The 14,476-nt window shown below is 49.1% G+C and overlaps 1 protein-coding gene across 2 annotated transcripts; it reads left to right on the forward strand.

The window, feature by feature from the left end:
• Positions 1 to 1,127: 1,127 nt before the first annotated feature.
• On the forward strand, positions 1,128 to 14,051 carry TXN2 (thioredoxin 2). 2 transcript variants are annotated; one of them, XM_090043110.1, is made up of 4 exons: positions 1,128 to 1,253; positions 2,835 to 2,921; positions 5,766 to 5,889; positions 13,306 to 14,051. In XM_090043110.1, exons 1-4 carry the CDS (start codon positions 1,162 to 1,164, stop codon positions 13,420 to 13,422), a joined length of 420 nt encoding a protein of 139 aa, XP_089899236.1. In that variant the 5' UTR covers positions 1,128 to 1,161; the 3' UTR covers positions 13,423 to 14,051. The 2 variants fall into 2 exon arrangements, with proteins under 2 accessions (XP_089899236.1, XP_089899235.1); XM_090043109.1 differs by having other exon boundaries at positions 1,152 to 1,253; positions 2,641 to 2,921.
• The last annotated feature ends 425 nt before the right edge of the window (positions 14,052 to 14,476 follow it).

Here is a 14,476-nt window from a genome sequence, read left to right on the forward strand (position 1 = left end):
AGAAACCAGCTACAGAGCTGTTACACCTTGTCAAGCAGTAACTTTGCAGTGGGTTGGCTCTTTTGATAGCTACATAGTCATTTTTATGGTGGGATAATTGCTTTGTGTGTGCAGCCAGTCTCCATGTATTGCAAGATTCACCAGTGAATGCCATGAGAAGTACTTTGCACATGCCACCGGTCTACATTTTAATGTTCTGGAAACTTTTTCATGCTCTAGGCCAAATTATCCAGATCAGTTCCCAACCCTTTGAATCATTCAAAAAACCACGTGGTGCTGCAACCGGCAAGCATCCTCCACCCCAGACCTGTCAGCCCGGGGCTTTGGATACAGGCACCCCTCGCTTAGCTTTGTCCCGGTTAACGTTGTTCTGTTACTACGTCGCTGCCGTATTAGAGACCATACTCATTTAAAGTCGCGCAACGTTCAGTTATAAGGTGGTTTGTTAGTAGGCAACTACTCTGATGTAACTGGATTTGCTTAACATCATTTCGCTGCAAGTCGCCTTTTCCAAGAACATAACTGTGACATTAAGTAGTAGCTGCGCTTCCAAATCCCTTGGCAGGCATCCTACGTGCAGGCCCAAGCCCAGAGGCTTGGGGTTCAGATGCCCTCGGGGTTTTGCCTGCCCGCCCCCCAGCAGCAAGCTAGAGAGGAGTCCCGCGTTTCCATAAAGTCAATACATTTATGGTGCGACTCAGCCGTGGTTTGCACCGTGTCTGTAACGTGTATGAGAGGCCGGGAACTCCAACCCGTGAGGCAAAGGCTGAAGGTGCGCCTCCAGACCCACAAACCGGTGACCAGGAAAGCACCGGACAGACTGGGGCTGGTTGCTGCCTGCCCCTCGGTTTGTTGGACACCACTGGCCCAGCAGGCAGCCCCAACCGACTCCCCCGTCCAGCCCACGCTGCAGGGGCTCGGCCTGTTTCCCCCGCACAAAAAGACTCGCCTTCCCCAGCAGCCAATCAGCGCCGAAAATCCCACCCCACACGCAGAAGTGAGCCAAACAGCATCCAGATGTAGCCCACCAGGGGTCCTCGCCAGCCAATCAGCGCTCGGGAGGAGACCGGGGGGGGGGTGTTCGGAAGCTTCCGGTGCCGTAAGCCAATCAGCTCCCAGTACTTGCCTACGCGAGCCGCTGACAGATCCATCTCGCAGCCAATGCCGTGCTCGCGCTCCTCCTCCCCAGCCAATGAGTTCGCAGCCTGCCCCAGCAGCATTTGGGAGTTGTATCGACCTCCGGTCCCTGGAAGGTGAGGAAGGGCGGGATCCTCGGGGTTTTTTGGACCTGGCCCCAGCTGCACGTGGGGGTTTGGCTGCTGCCGTGCAACCCTGCTGAGTCTCGGGCAGTTGCCTGCTTGGTGGGGCCCCACAGCGCCCCAGGCCCAGGGCAGGCGGGTACTGGCCCCGAAGGGGAGCCCTGGGCGCGGGAGCACTTACCTACTGTTGGTACTTCCTAGGGGTTGAATTACACTTTGACTCTTTTGTGTGGGGGGGATCTGCAAACAAAATTAAAGAGGTTCATTGACTAACATAGTCCACCGAAGCGAAGGAGCAGTCTGCTCGGAGACCCCCTAAGCTATGATTTTCAGATCTTACAGGAAGGCTCTCGTCTCTCATGGGGGGCATCTCCCCCATTATCCGCACCTTGGTACTTCCCAGGTTGAGCCAGGTGCAGGGGGGTGAGGACATGCATGTCACAACCGAACCAAACCAGTCCCTGGTGTCGCTGCCCAGAACCTGCGTCCCGACTGTACGCAGGGCTCCCATGCCGGGCAGGGGTGAGCACCCAGCCCAGCCTGCCTGGCAGTGGGCGAGTGTGGGAAGTGCTTGCACCCATGTTTGGGGGGCCCTGGGGGTGGGTGATCTCTTGCTGGGGGAGTTTTCATTCTTCTGCTTTGCTTTCTCTCCTGAACACGAGTTCAGTACACAGCAGCAGCCTATGATTGACCAACGTCTGAGGTCTGCTGTCCTGACCTGGGGTAGGGGGTTTTTGGACCCCTGCTTTTGTATGTCCCCCCACCTAGCCCCTGGGAACCCATGATGAGGGGCTGCAGCCAAGTAGGGAGTGAGGATACAGCTGGTTATTAGGTCATTTTAATCGACCAAGCAGTATAAAAGCTGGGGAGTAAACAGTGCCAATGAAAAGAAAGGCAAGTGTGTCAGGGGAAGTGCAGAGATTTGGCTGTATACCAGAGCAGCCAGTTGCAGCAGTTGGGGTGAGGGGTGGTAAGCAATGTACTGTGGGATGCCTGGAGGACTGGCCAAACCTATGTCATGGAACACTTGATGTCCACACATGGTGCTGATCCGGTTCCTAATAGACTGATTCAAAATGTGCTTTAGGTTCCAGGTACACTTTTGAACCATACAGGCAGCATTCAGCTGGCTTAAAAGGCTTGTATGTCTGTTTCCAGTTTACACTGCGTTCAGGCTGGACTAAGGGATATATGTGTTCGTGTGTGGGGCTGTGAAGATCACACTTCTTTCTGACCTTAGGTGCTCATGCCTCCCCTCTTGTGGAGAGTATCTAGTGATACCCAACTCTCTGATCTCCCTCCTCGTCCCAGAAGGATTTGACCTCAAACAGGTTTTGTTTGTTTTTTTTCCCTCTCTCTCTCTCTCTCTTTCTCTCTGCAGATGGCCCAGACACTCACATTCAGGAGGCTTCTAGCTTCCTCTCCTAAGAAGCTGTCTGTGCCGTTTCGGTCCCAACGTGCGCTACTCTTCTCTAGGGCATCTTCTGTCCCCAGCTGGCCACGTTCCCTCCTGCACCAGGCACAGGCCCCTCTACTTTCTTCTGTTAAGACGTTTTCTACCACTCCTCTCTGCAGAAGCACGTTCAACATCCAGGATGGCGAAGACTTCCAGGACAGAGTCATCAACAGTGCAAAGCCCGTGGTGATAGATTTTCATGCACAGTGAGTACTGACAATGGGCAGTGACCATAGTCTCTTCAGGGCACTCCTCTGTCTTGCATGCTACAGCTGGTTGCCTTCAGCCTCTAGACAAGTGATTTAATTCTCTTGGTCCTGGTTTCATCTTAAGCAAATCAGGGATAACAGTTCCTTTCGTGAGGCATGTTCTGACCCATGTATAAACAAAGCTATGTGAAGCCAAGTCTGTACTAAAAGAGGTTTGCCAGTGCCTGTCCCCTGCTGGCCCACTCATGTACTGTAGGCATAGCTTATGCTGGCAAAATAAATGCTTTGCTGACATAATTTATACCACATTGTCTGAATAAAATAAACTATTTGTGTAAAAATGTGTTTTTTTTTTATTGGTGTAACAGTGTCTGTAGACTAAGGCTCTTGCTGGCATTAAAATGGTAGACAAATCTGCACCCTTAGCCAGTACAACTATGCTGTCAAAGGTTCTGATGGAAATTTGGCCTTAACACTGTGCTGCATTATGAGAGAGAACTCAAAGATCATGCTTACAGTGTCGTCTAGTCCAGCTCAAGGCAGGCTCAGCCCTGACTAAGACCGTCCCAGTCAAGAGTCTTGTCTAATCAGCTCTTGAAAATGTCTAAGGATGGAGATTCCACAACTTCTCTAGGCAGCCTGTTCCCTCCCTGAAGCTGTTCTGCATCAATTTAGCCATTCCCTTGCTCCACCCATGCTGTAAAATGAGTGTCCCAATAAGACTACAAAATATTTTAAATACCCTTATAAAAACCATCGTGTTTGTAGTATCTCATTAATATGTCAGTAAATATAATATAAAATTACTAGCAAGTCGAGACTTTAATAAGCCCTTTATTTATATACTATTGTTTCAGCTTCTGTTATTCTCAGCCTACAGTGACAGTGACAAACAGCAGAATCTATTTCATTGCTGCATTTTACTGCCCCACGTTTTATGTGACTCCCATTATGGCTCGTGGGATGCTCTTTTTATGGTGTCATAATGACACTTCTTATGACTGAATGTGTTCCACAAGCTTGCTAGATTTTCTTTATGGACTTAAAGATCCAGGCCAACAATTAGAACAAATTACAGCACACAAGTGGTTTTATACAAGTGAAGCTGTGCACACTGAATAAATCTACATACAGTTTTTAAATCATTCCTTAAATGCTTCTTTGGGTACCTTCTACTTTTCTTTAGGAGAGCCCCCAGAATCCAGGTGACCAGATCTAATTCCTAAGAAGTTCATAGCTTGCTGTAATCTCTTCTTTTCATAAAGTCTTCTTGAATGCTCTCTCTTCTTTAAGAGGACTTTTCACTAGTGCAGATGAGTTGATACTGACAAAGACTTTTGGTAGCACTTAATTGGCATCAACAGCAATTTTGCTGCCTCTAGCAGTGAAAATATTGTAAGATGTTATCTGTTTAATTATCATAATTATCTTTGATTTTTAGTTGTGTCTTAGTAACCCATTAATATGGATACAGTCGTGCTAGGTGCTATACGAACACAGAGCATAAAAGAGTCTGGAACCCTCAGTGGCTGAGATGGACAAAGTGAAAACAGGAACTGTTATGGACTCTGTGAGGGAGAGGAGCAGTTTAATATCTGCAGAATCTCAGAGATGCAAGTGCAGGGCTGGTGGGGAGCAAGAGCTGCTGTAGTATCCGTCTAAGCCAGGGGTGACCAGTGCACAGCATGCATGCCGTAAGTGGCATGGGCAGCTTCTGAGTGTGGCATGCAGACTGTAAGAGAGGGGACAGGCAGCACAGGAGCAGATAGGTCAGGAAGCAGAAAGCAGAGCAGTAGATTGGGCAGGGAACAAAGGACCAGGAGTAGAAAGCAGAGCAGCAGGAAGAGAATTGGAGTGACACTCTGGGACAACCAATGTATGGCACTCCTGCCTAATTGCTCCTCACTAATCTAAACCATGATGTAAGGGTTTGGGAGTTCTTGTTTTGTCCTTTTATTTAATGTTTTTCCTATTCTGAATAGTTTGGGGGGAGGGTTTCTCTGTTTGCAGGGTGGTAGGGTCAGGGATTAATGTAAGTACGAAGTATGACAGCAAGTGCAATCAGAGGGAGAGAGGAACAATTTTTCTTTTCAGAGGCTTTGGTGCCAGCTCTGCAAACTGTTGCTAATACCAGAGCTTGGGACAGGCAATATGTTTTCTAATAGAGCTGCCTCTGCTTTATGGAAACTCAGCAATTACCTAAAGACTAAAAGTATTTCAAGAGTAATGGGTAGCACTGAACAGCCCCCCTCTTCCCCCTACCCCCAAGAGTCTGAGAGCAGCCTCTCCCTAAACTGTACTGTCACTTGACAACAGTATTATTTTCTAAACTGCATCTTTGCTCGGCTTGCTCTAGTTACAGGTAACAGCTGCTGGAGCACATGGACATCCATGCTGTCTGACAGCTCCACTCAGGTGCCTGGCTGCGCAAGCAGGAAGTGCCTGAGGGGAGGGACCAGCTGCAAAAGGCATAATGGCAGCTGGCACAAGGCATGGGAGCATCTACATGTTCCTTCTGCCATGTGGCAGGTAGTGGCAGAAGCCTTACTGCACACAGTAGGGGCTGTTTAGTTCTACTGGCACAAAAGAGGGAGTTACCACGCTGGAGGACCTTTGTGTGTGAAGGCACGCAGGGTTTTGCTGGCAAAACCAGAGCTGGTTAATGTTTACATTCCGTGTTCAAATATCAGCCATTTTTCGGAGTGTGAAGGTCAGTGCAGAGAAGGAGTGGTGAGATGAGTAAGGTGCCAGTGTAATACCAGGAACAGTGTGAATTGAGCTATACCATGGTTGCTGTTACACTTTGCTGATGTAATGCCTGCTCGTTTCCTTTCCAATCAGGTGGTGTGGCCCCTGTAAGATCCTGGGCCCCAGGCTAGAGAAGATGGTGGCCAAGCAGCAGGGAAAAGTGCTGATGGCTAAGGTGGACATTGATGATCACACAGACCTCGCCATTGAATATGAGGTAGGAGCCAGGTGCACAAGGGCTTCATTTTAGCAAGGGCTGGTATGGGGCAGCATGGTGTCCTTGGCCTGAAGAAAAGTTTATCCACACAGCAGTAAAACTGTATTGAAGAGGTGGAGGGGATGTGAAAGCCAATATTTTCCCGTTATTAATGAACATCCCCCTTTAGTCATCAGCTAGAGCCTTGCTGGTTGCTGCTCTTGGGGCCCTTTAGAAATGTTGCTCCTTCTATTGCAATAGCCCCTGGGGACCCTACATCCCATTTTGCTCTCTACAGTACAAGCATGTAACAAATTGCCGCAGTCTAAGCACAGTGTTGGTTTGCAGCTGCTCCACACAAAGCGGCCTGAAGAGTGACAGTAGGCCCGGCAGCTAGCCTGGCATCCTCTTACAGATATCCTAAAAGGTCTATATAGGCCACTCCAGCCCCTCTCATTTGCAGGCTTCATTAGTGTTCATACCCTATCTTCAAGCTACTTCGCCAAAGCAGTATATTGGTTTTGTTTGGGGTGCAGGTAGCTTTTATGGAGAGATCAATAAACATGTTGACCTACTCGTAGGCAGGGACGTAACAGCTTCAATTAACACATTTCTTGCTGTACATGTAGTATTCTCTCCATTCACCACTGTTAACCATGAGTCTTATGAGCAGAATGTTAAGAGAAGGCTCCAGCCAGTGATTCTGTTATTCTTTTATCCTTTACTAGTTGATCTGAGACACTGAAAAGTCCCTCCAGTACTGCTCCAGTGAACCTTGTATCTTCCCCTTCACAATCCTAGTAATGTCCAAATGGAAAAAAGGCTGCTGCCTTACTGCCAGTTCTTACCGAAGAGTGAAATAATCTTTACTCGCCCATTGGATAGGTGAGAATTGCTGCTTCTCTTTGCAATCATAAATTGAAGTTCTGCCAGGGTAGACGTTAGGACAGATTACTCAGGTGTATCTGCCAGCAAACAGCCAGTCAGATTCTCCAAGGAGAGCCATCTTGCAAAGAGTAAAGTGTCATGTGCTGGTCCTCAGAGGCTGTGGTAGTTAACCCTGCAGAGTGAAGAGGCATCAGCTTCTTCTCTCTTGATCTTTTGCCTCCCTGAGTTTTTGGAGGTGGGGAGGAAGTCTCTGCTGCTGGCATCCATGCAGAAATGGAATATGCTTTCTTTCTTCCAAGGTTGGAGACAGAACCTGTGGGGTTCTCCTCTGACAGTGTCCTGGCACGTGCCCATATCAAAGCTGCAGTATTTAAGGCTACATGTCCAGATTATAGGAGTCTTGTACTGCAAGTAGGGAGGGTATCTTTGAGAGTGGTGGTGAAGGGAGACTGGAAGAGAGCAGTGGCTTTGGTGGTTGCAAGGAAGGACTTATAGCCAAGAAACTTAGGAAACTGGAAAAGGATTGCTTTACCCAGGAGTGATATATGACTAGGTACCAGGTAGCTTGTTCCATACTTTTGTATAGGTAATAAAGAATGCATCACCTGTAATTATTTCAACTTGTCTCAGGTGACAGGAAAACAGCAAATATCACCCATGTTTAGAGAGAGATGGGCGGATGTGAATAGGATGGGATTCAACACAGACAAGTGCAAGGTGATGCACCTGGGGAGGAACAACCGGTGCCATACCTACCGGTTGGGGAGCTCCCCTCTTGTCAGCACGGAGGTAGAAAAGGATCTGGGGGTCATCACTGACTCCAAGATGAACATGGGCCGGCAGTGTGGGGAGGCAGTCAAGAAGGCCAACTGTACCTTGGCATGCATCCACAGATGCATCTCGAGCAGGTCCAAAGAGGTGATCCTCCCCCTCTATGCGGCACTGGTCAGGCCGCAGCTGGAGTACTGCGTCCAGTTCTGGGCGCCACACTTCGAGAGGGATGTGGACAACATGGAGAGGGTCCAGAGGAGGGCCACTCGCATGATCAGGGGACAGCATGGCAGGCCCTATGAGGAGAGGCTACGGGACCTGAACCTGTTCAGCCTCCAAAAGAGAAGGCTGAGAGGGGATCTAGTGGCCTGTTATAAATCAGTCAGGGGGGACCAGCAGGCAGTGGGGGAATCACTGTTCCCCCGAGCACTGCCAGGAGTGACCAGGAATAACGGTCACAAGCTGGCAGAGGGCAGGTTTAGGCTAGATATCAGGAAGCGCTACTTCACAGGTGAGGGCGGCTAGGGTCTGGAACCAACTTCCAAGAGACGTGGTGCTGGCTCCTACCCTAGGGGTTTTTAAGAGGAGGTTGGATGAACATCTTGCTGGGGTCGTTTGACCCCAGTACTCTTTCCTGCCATGGCAGGGGGTCAGACTAGATGATCTACTCAGGTCCCTTCCAACGCTAGAGACTATGAAAAGAAATTTACAATTACAGCCCTAAAGTTCAGATTCCTCTAGAAGAGGCTGTAGAGATTTAAAAATGTGCAGTGTAGTAAGGGAAGAGTTGATCTGCATTTGGGACAGGGAAATCTGAACAAACTGAATAGTCAAAATGATCCTGAGGGCTGGAGAATAAGAGGTGTCTGGGATTCATTCTCCAACAGGAACTGGATTCCAGGGTTGTCCTCCTGCACCTAGAATGTAAACGTAGTCAAAAGTCAGCTGGGTACATATTTCACAGGGGGGGCTGAAGATCTCCAGTGTTGGGGATCCTGCATCCTCCACCATCTGCAGGATACAACTTCAATGATGCTAGTGCATTAGGCCCAGGGGCTGAGAGCGTAGAGGTGGGAGGGGATTGCCAGGCATTCCATGATGTTCTAAAAGAGCACATGAGGGAGGAGTTGGTGTCCAGGGTGTTGTCCAGAAATAGGTATGGTCTTACCAGCAGCATCCTTGAGCAACAGGGACTTTTAAGGCCCTTCCACTTGGGACCAGAGCTCTGAAATTGTTCTTAGCCTGCAGCCTGGGATTTTCAGTGCCCTTTCCCCACCCCTCTGATTCTCCCTACTAGCTGCCAATAAAGCTCCATCCTCCTGTGTGTATCTCCCACTCCACAGGCAGACATGGGCTGGCTGCCCAGCCTGGTATTGCACAACACCCTCTCTGCAGTAGATTGTCTGGGAGGAGAGAGACCCCCTTGGAGAGCTGTGGAATGCCTGCACATTCCTCTGCGTGGGCTGCTGTCTGCCCTTGGCTCCATGCTGTTCCAGCTTAGCACGCATCCCAGGCACATTCCCTTCTACTAGAAACCACCTGGAGACCCTTTCCTCCTTCAGTTCCTTGCAAGACAAAACTCCATCTTCCTGACAGGCGGAGTCCCTTCTCCTCCTCCAGTGCTCTGTTCTCATCAGAGTTCTGACCAAGGCTTCTTCCCTACTGTCTTGCCTCTTCCTGACCAATTGCCAGAAGGCCAGAAAGAAAGAGGCAGACAAGGTTCTTTGGGTGAGTCTGATATCTTTTACTAGACCAACTTAAATAGTTGGAGAACAATTTTTAAGCAAGATTTTGGGTTCAAAAACCCTTTGTCAGGCTAACCCTTGTCTGCCTAGGTCCTTAGACCAACACAGCTACAACCTACACCCCGGAAAGAGAGAGGTGCACTTCAGCTTTGATCCATTCTCACCTTGGATGCTCTCTTGCTTTACCTCTTATCTTGACTTATTGTCAGCATGTGTATTTAGCCCAGCTGGGAAGTAGCAGCTGCTTCTCTTACTGGCAGGGCAATTAAAAAGCTGTTAGCTTGCAGACACCTCAGCAATGTAGCTTGCTCCTTGCATTGTTCCTAAGGTCGGTGGATGAAGTCTTCCCCTCTGCTCTGGTTATATGGGATCAGAAGTTGCAGAAGACCACTTTTAGTGGTAGGAAAATGCCTCTGTGGCAGGTACTACAGACAACTGCCCTTAGAGCATCCTCTGATTAGCATTGCCCAGACCTGCTGGTTGATGGGAAATTTCTCTTTGTTTTTAATTTCCTGTTCATTGGAAATCAAGAAGCAAAACAAAATGGATTCCTCAGGCCCTGCATCTGCTCAGTGATATTGGTATTCTTGGCTGTTGTTTTTTGCATAAAGCTGAAAACAGGGTCAAAGTTGCTAAGCAAATGTCAGGGCCATGGATCCTGAATGCCCTTGCAAGAGGCTGCCCCAGAGGCACAGACCATAGCAGGGAACCTAGAAGCTCCAAGAGCCCTGCCTCCATCTGGGATAATCAGAGCTTCAGCCCTGCTGTATTGCAGGGATCCCAGATAGAACCAGGACTTCCTGGCTCCAGGGCACAGAGAGCCTGGAAACTCCAACAAGCTGCAGCCTTGACACGGCAGTCTGCCTGGTGGGTCTGCCCAGAACAATACACTTTGTATTCCTGACACAAACTGCCCCAGAGCTGGGAATCCAGAGCTTCCAGGATTTTCAGCTATGGGACAAACCTGCCAAGAGCCTTTGAAGTCCTGCCTGGAAGTCAGCGAAAGTTCATCAAACCCAAGATGTCTCAAGGAAAACATTTGAAGATCAAGGAACTTTGTTTCCCTGGAGAATTTCCAACAAGGCCCATTTTGCTGTTCTCTTCAAAGGTCTTCAGGCACTGTAGTGCAGTTCTCCTGCCTGCAGGCCTGGGAGGCTTCTGTCATAAAAACAGATCACTAGGACTTTCAGAGCAGGGATGGCTCAGTTCTCAGATCAGACTGTGAATAGGGGGCATACAAGGGGCTTCAGGCCATCATAACTCTCCTCCCTGAGATGGCAAGTTTGCTGCACCTCTTAGAGGCCCAACGCAAACTTCATCGAGCAAGGGAGAGGCATTCTTAGCCCCATGCTTTTCTGTGGTTCAGGGCATGTGGGAGAAAGTGGTTTGCCTGGTGTCAGTGTGCCTGAAGTTTCTAGTCATGTTGGCCCACATGCAAAGGCCTGCTGTGTCAGGAAATCTGTTATAGACTGGTGTTCTTCAGTACTTGGAGCTCCTCCTGTCCCTCACCAATCATGACCCTTAAAATTGCTGCATAGCTAAATATGAGGTTATCTTATAGATACTTTGGAGGAACTCTGCATAGTATTAACCTACTTTAGAAATGAGAAGGATCTCGGGAGCATCAGAACCATGCTGTCTCAGGAGAGGCTAGTCAAAGCAAACTCCAAGCTCTCTTGGTCTTTACAGCTTGCACACAAACACATTAACAGCACCATTCCTAACTCTGTGCTAGGGCTGTGCAAAATGGCTGAGTTTCAAATTGATTTCAGATTCGGCCATTTCAGAGGACAGTGATTTGTTTTTGGTGTTTCAGATGACTGTCCTGTTTTGTTTCGGAGATTGGATTCTGCTGAATCTCCTCCGAATACATTTCGAACGGGCTGCAAGGCAAACTTTGCACAGCCCTTACCCAGCTGGGTGGGGCTTGGGGTCAGGGGCTTGGGGCCCCAGTAGGGACCAAGACAGGGCCATAGGTGGCTTGTCTGGGGGAGGGCTGCAGCGTACCATGCAGGTAAAGAGACCGCTGCATGGGTTTCTGATCCCTGTCACGCCAGGTCGCAGAGCAGGGAAACAGTGCAGAGTGGCAAGCAAGCCTGCTGGTCCTTGCCACATGGCTCAGCTCCGCAGGGAGCAAAGATCTGTGCTGGGGGTTTCTTCACCACCACTGCCCACCCAGCGCTGCCCCACTGACATGAGGCGAGGAAACCCCAGCACGGATCTCTGCTCCCTGTGGGGCCAGGTTGCATGACAGGACAGCGCTGGTCCCTGCCGCACAACCTGGCTCTGCAGGGAGCAGAGATCCGGGGCTGCGCAAGGTGGGCAGCAGTGGCAAAGAGACCCCAGCTCAGATCTCTGCTTCCTCCTGAGCCGAGTTGCACGTCAGGGCAGCAGCGTGCATGTTTCCCTACAAACCTGGCTCTGAAACTCCACAATTTTCCAAAACATTTCCAAAATGTTTGGATGCCTCGTTTCATTTTGGAGATGTTTCTGATCCTTCTGTTTCAATTTGGATTTGGTGTTTGGCTGTTTTGGCACCCAAAAAACACCTCCAAAATAAAACGGTGGCTGAAATTTCGCATAGCTCTACTTTGTATCTTTCTAGTGATAGTATTTCAGGGCTATGGAGTGATCCTGCAAGTAGCCACTAGGGGGGACTGAAGAACAGAAATTAAGCAAGCACTGCAGGAAATGGCAGGGCTACTGTTTTTTGTGTTGTTGGATTGGGACTGTTCAAAGTGCTAGAGTTAAGGCTGGAAGGAACAGATCTGCATTGGCCAGCAGTGAGGGAGTGGGAAGAGGTGCATAAAATGTCTCTTTTCATTTCAACCTTCTGATGAGAGAAGAGCCAGATCCCTGAAGAGTTTCCTGGGGGAGGGAGAGGTTGAAATTGTGTGGCAGATCCCTGTGGGGAGCGGGACATAACACAGCTGGGAATTAACTCAAGGAGATGAGGCTTTTCAGGAGATGGACAGTGTATGAGATAAGGATGGGACATGTTCCAGAAGGTTAGGTTGTGTACAGATAAGGGCATTGAAGCAGTGGGGCCTGCAGCTATCTTGAAATGCTACCAAATTCTTTCCCTTGTCATTCCACAACTGTTTGAGCCTCCACATGCCTTCTCAAAAAGATGTCCACGAGGCCTCTTTCCTCTCAGCACTCCCCCACCAAATCCCAGAGACACTTTCTCTAGTGCTTTGGACTATTTTGTTTGAAACAAAGTTTGCAGGGGAACTGCCTGAGAGAGGAATGCCCAAAGTGCTGCAGCTGTCTGGCAGCTCAGATCTGAGGCTTTCCTTTTTCTGCCTACTCACTGAGGATCACTAGCAGATGGTCGCTGACAGGCTGCCATCACACTGCCAAGTGCAAGGAGAAAGAAGAGATAAAGGGTGTCAGGACACAATCTGGGGCTGGAAGGAGGACTTTTTCCCCAGGCTGAAGAGAGGGTAGGGAGCCCTTGTTCACACCCACACCCCCTCCATCCTCCTTGGAGAAAAGCAGTGTTCTACTCCTCCCATTACAATGTATCTGGAGATCATCACATTCAAAAGATGGTATTTCAGTTAAACTAGTCAGGGATGAGGCTTCAGACATGTGAGAAATGTTGGCTTGGGCTTCCCCTAGGTTTTGCTGGAGGTTGTGTTAGGATGCTGTATGCTGTTAGCTCTCACCCCTTTAACTGAAAAGCCTGAGAGGATTGAGTTACTAACAGAAACTTCCTTTTGACACATGTTGAGCCATTGTTGAAGCCAAATACCTGTACATGGGGAAACCCAATGTTTTCAACTACCCAGCTCCATTACTCAGCTTTAACTTTTTTGTCGGGATGCTGTTTCGCTAGTTCTCCTGCTATAGAGGCTTCTTGGAGAAGGAAGCTGTAAGTTTCTAATGTCAAAACCAGCAAGAAAATCAGTTGTCAGAACTTTTTGGTTCATCAAGGATCACAAGGTAGGCCCCAAATCCTTTGGCAGCCAGGCTCCTTCAAACATAGCTGACTGTGTGCGTGTCTGTTCTTTCCCCACTTCCCTTCCAGGTCTCTGCAGTCCCAACCGTGCTGGCCATGAAGAATGGAGACGTGGTGGACAAGTTTGTAGGGATAAAGGATGAGGATCAGCTGGAGGTATTCCTCAAGAAACTCATTAGAGCCTGAGGAAGAGGGATGACCAGTGAACATGCCCAGACCTCTAGAATTGTCCATGTCTTATGTTGTCTTATCTGGGGAGGGGTAAGGGGAAGATGAACTGCTTTGTAGAATCAGTGCCCCCTTTTTTCCTTGTGAGGCTTGGGTTGGGGGAAAGGGGTTGCAGCCCAGCCTCTACTCTGGGGCAGCAGTATCTCTGAGCTGTGCTGAGGGATGAAGAGAAATGAAAATGGTCATCCTCAGAAAGTTGTGGGGGAGCAGCTGGAATAAGCCATCCAGCTCTGTTAGGGAAAAGCTGGCAGCAAGGGAAATGGGGCTGCTGCCAAATTAAAGAAGGGATGTTTATCATTTGGTCTGTTCTGTCCTGGCCCAGATCAAGAGATGACTGCTTCTCTGTGGGGTGTGAGACACCCACGTGGTCCAGGTGGATGTGTTAAAGTCAGAGGACTGCTCTGCCTTGTGTGTGAAACCTACATCCTTATCCCTCCATCCCCCTGTTGCTGGGATGGGTCTCAATGCTGTGCAGGTCCCTGGGCCCTTGCCATGTTCTCCCCTGCTGCTGTTTTATAAAGATAATGAAGATAAATGTCTATGGATTTCCTTTTGTAGGTCTGTAATAAAGAGAACTTTATTAATCACTTCTGCCTGGTTCAGCAGAAAAACCCTTTCTGTAACCCTTCCTCACTCCCACAGCGACCCACATGCCCTGAGAGGGAGCAGAAGGGGCTGTGGCAGATGGGGAGCAAAACCACTTCCCCTGCTTTGCTGATACAAGTGCAGACAGCAGGAGTGGGAGTATGTAGATTTGGACTATGGGGGGTGGCCTTGCACTGTGGAAACTTCATGATAAAACAAACACATGATTACCTTTGCATGGCTCCCAGCCCAGCTACTGTGACTCCAGGATTGGTCAGGCTGTATGCTGCTGGATTCACCTGGGAGCTGATCCCATCCTCTGCTTGAGGTGGAACCTTAGATCTTCCCCATAAAGAACCCAGTCTACTGGGAGATGATCTGACTGCTCTTTCTCTCCCAAGCATTTTCCATGAGACTTCCTGTCTCC

This window comes from Crocodylus siamensis, chromosome 4 (assembly GCF_052110815.1).
Source record: "Crocodylus siamensis isolate JL-2025a chromosome 4, ASM5211081v1, whole genome shotgun sequence".
Lineage (NCBI taxonomy): Eukaryota > Metazoa > Chordata > Crocodylia > Crocodylidae > Crocodylus > Crocodylus siamensis.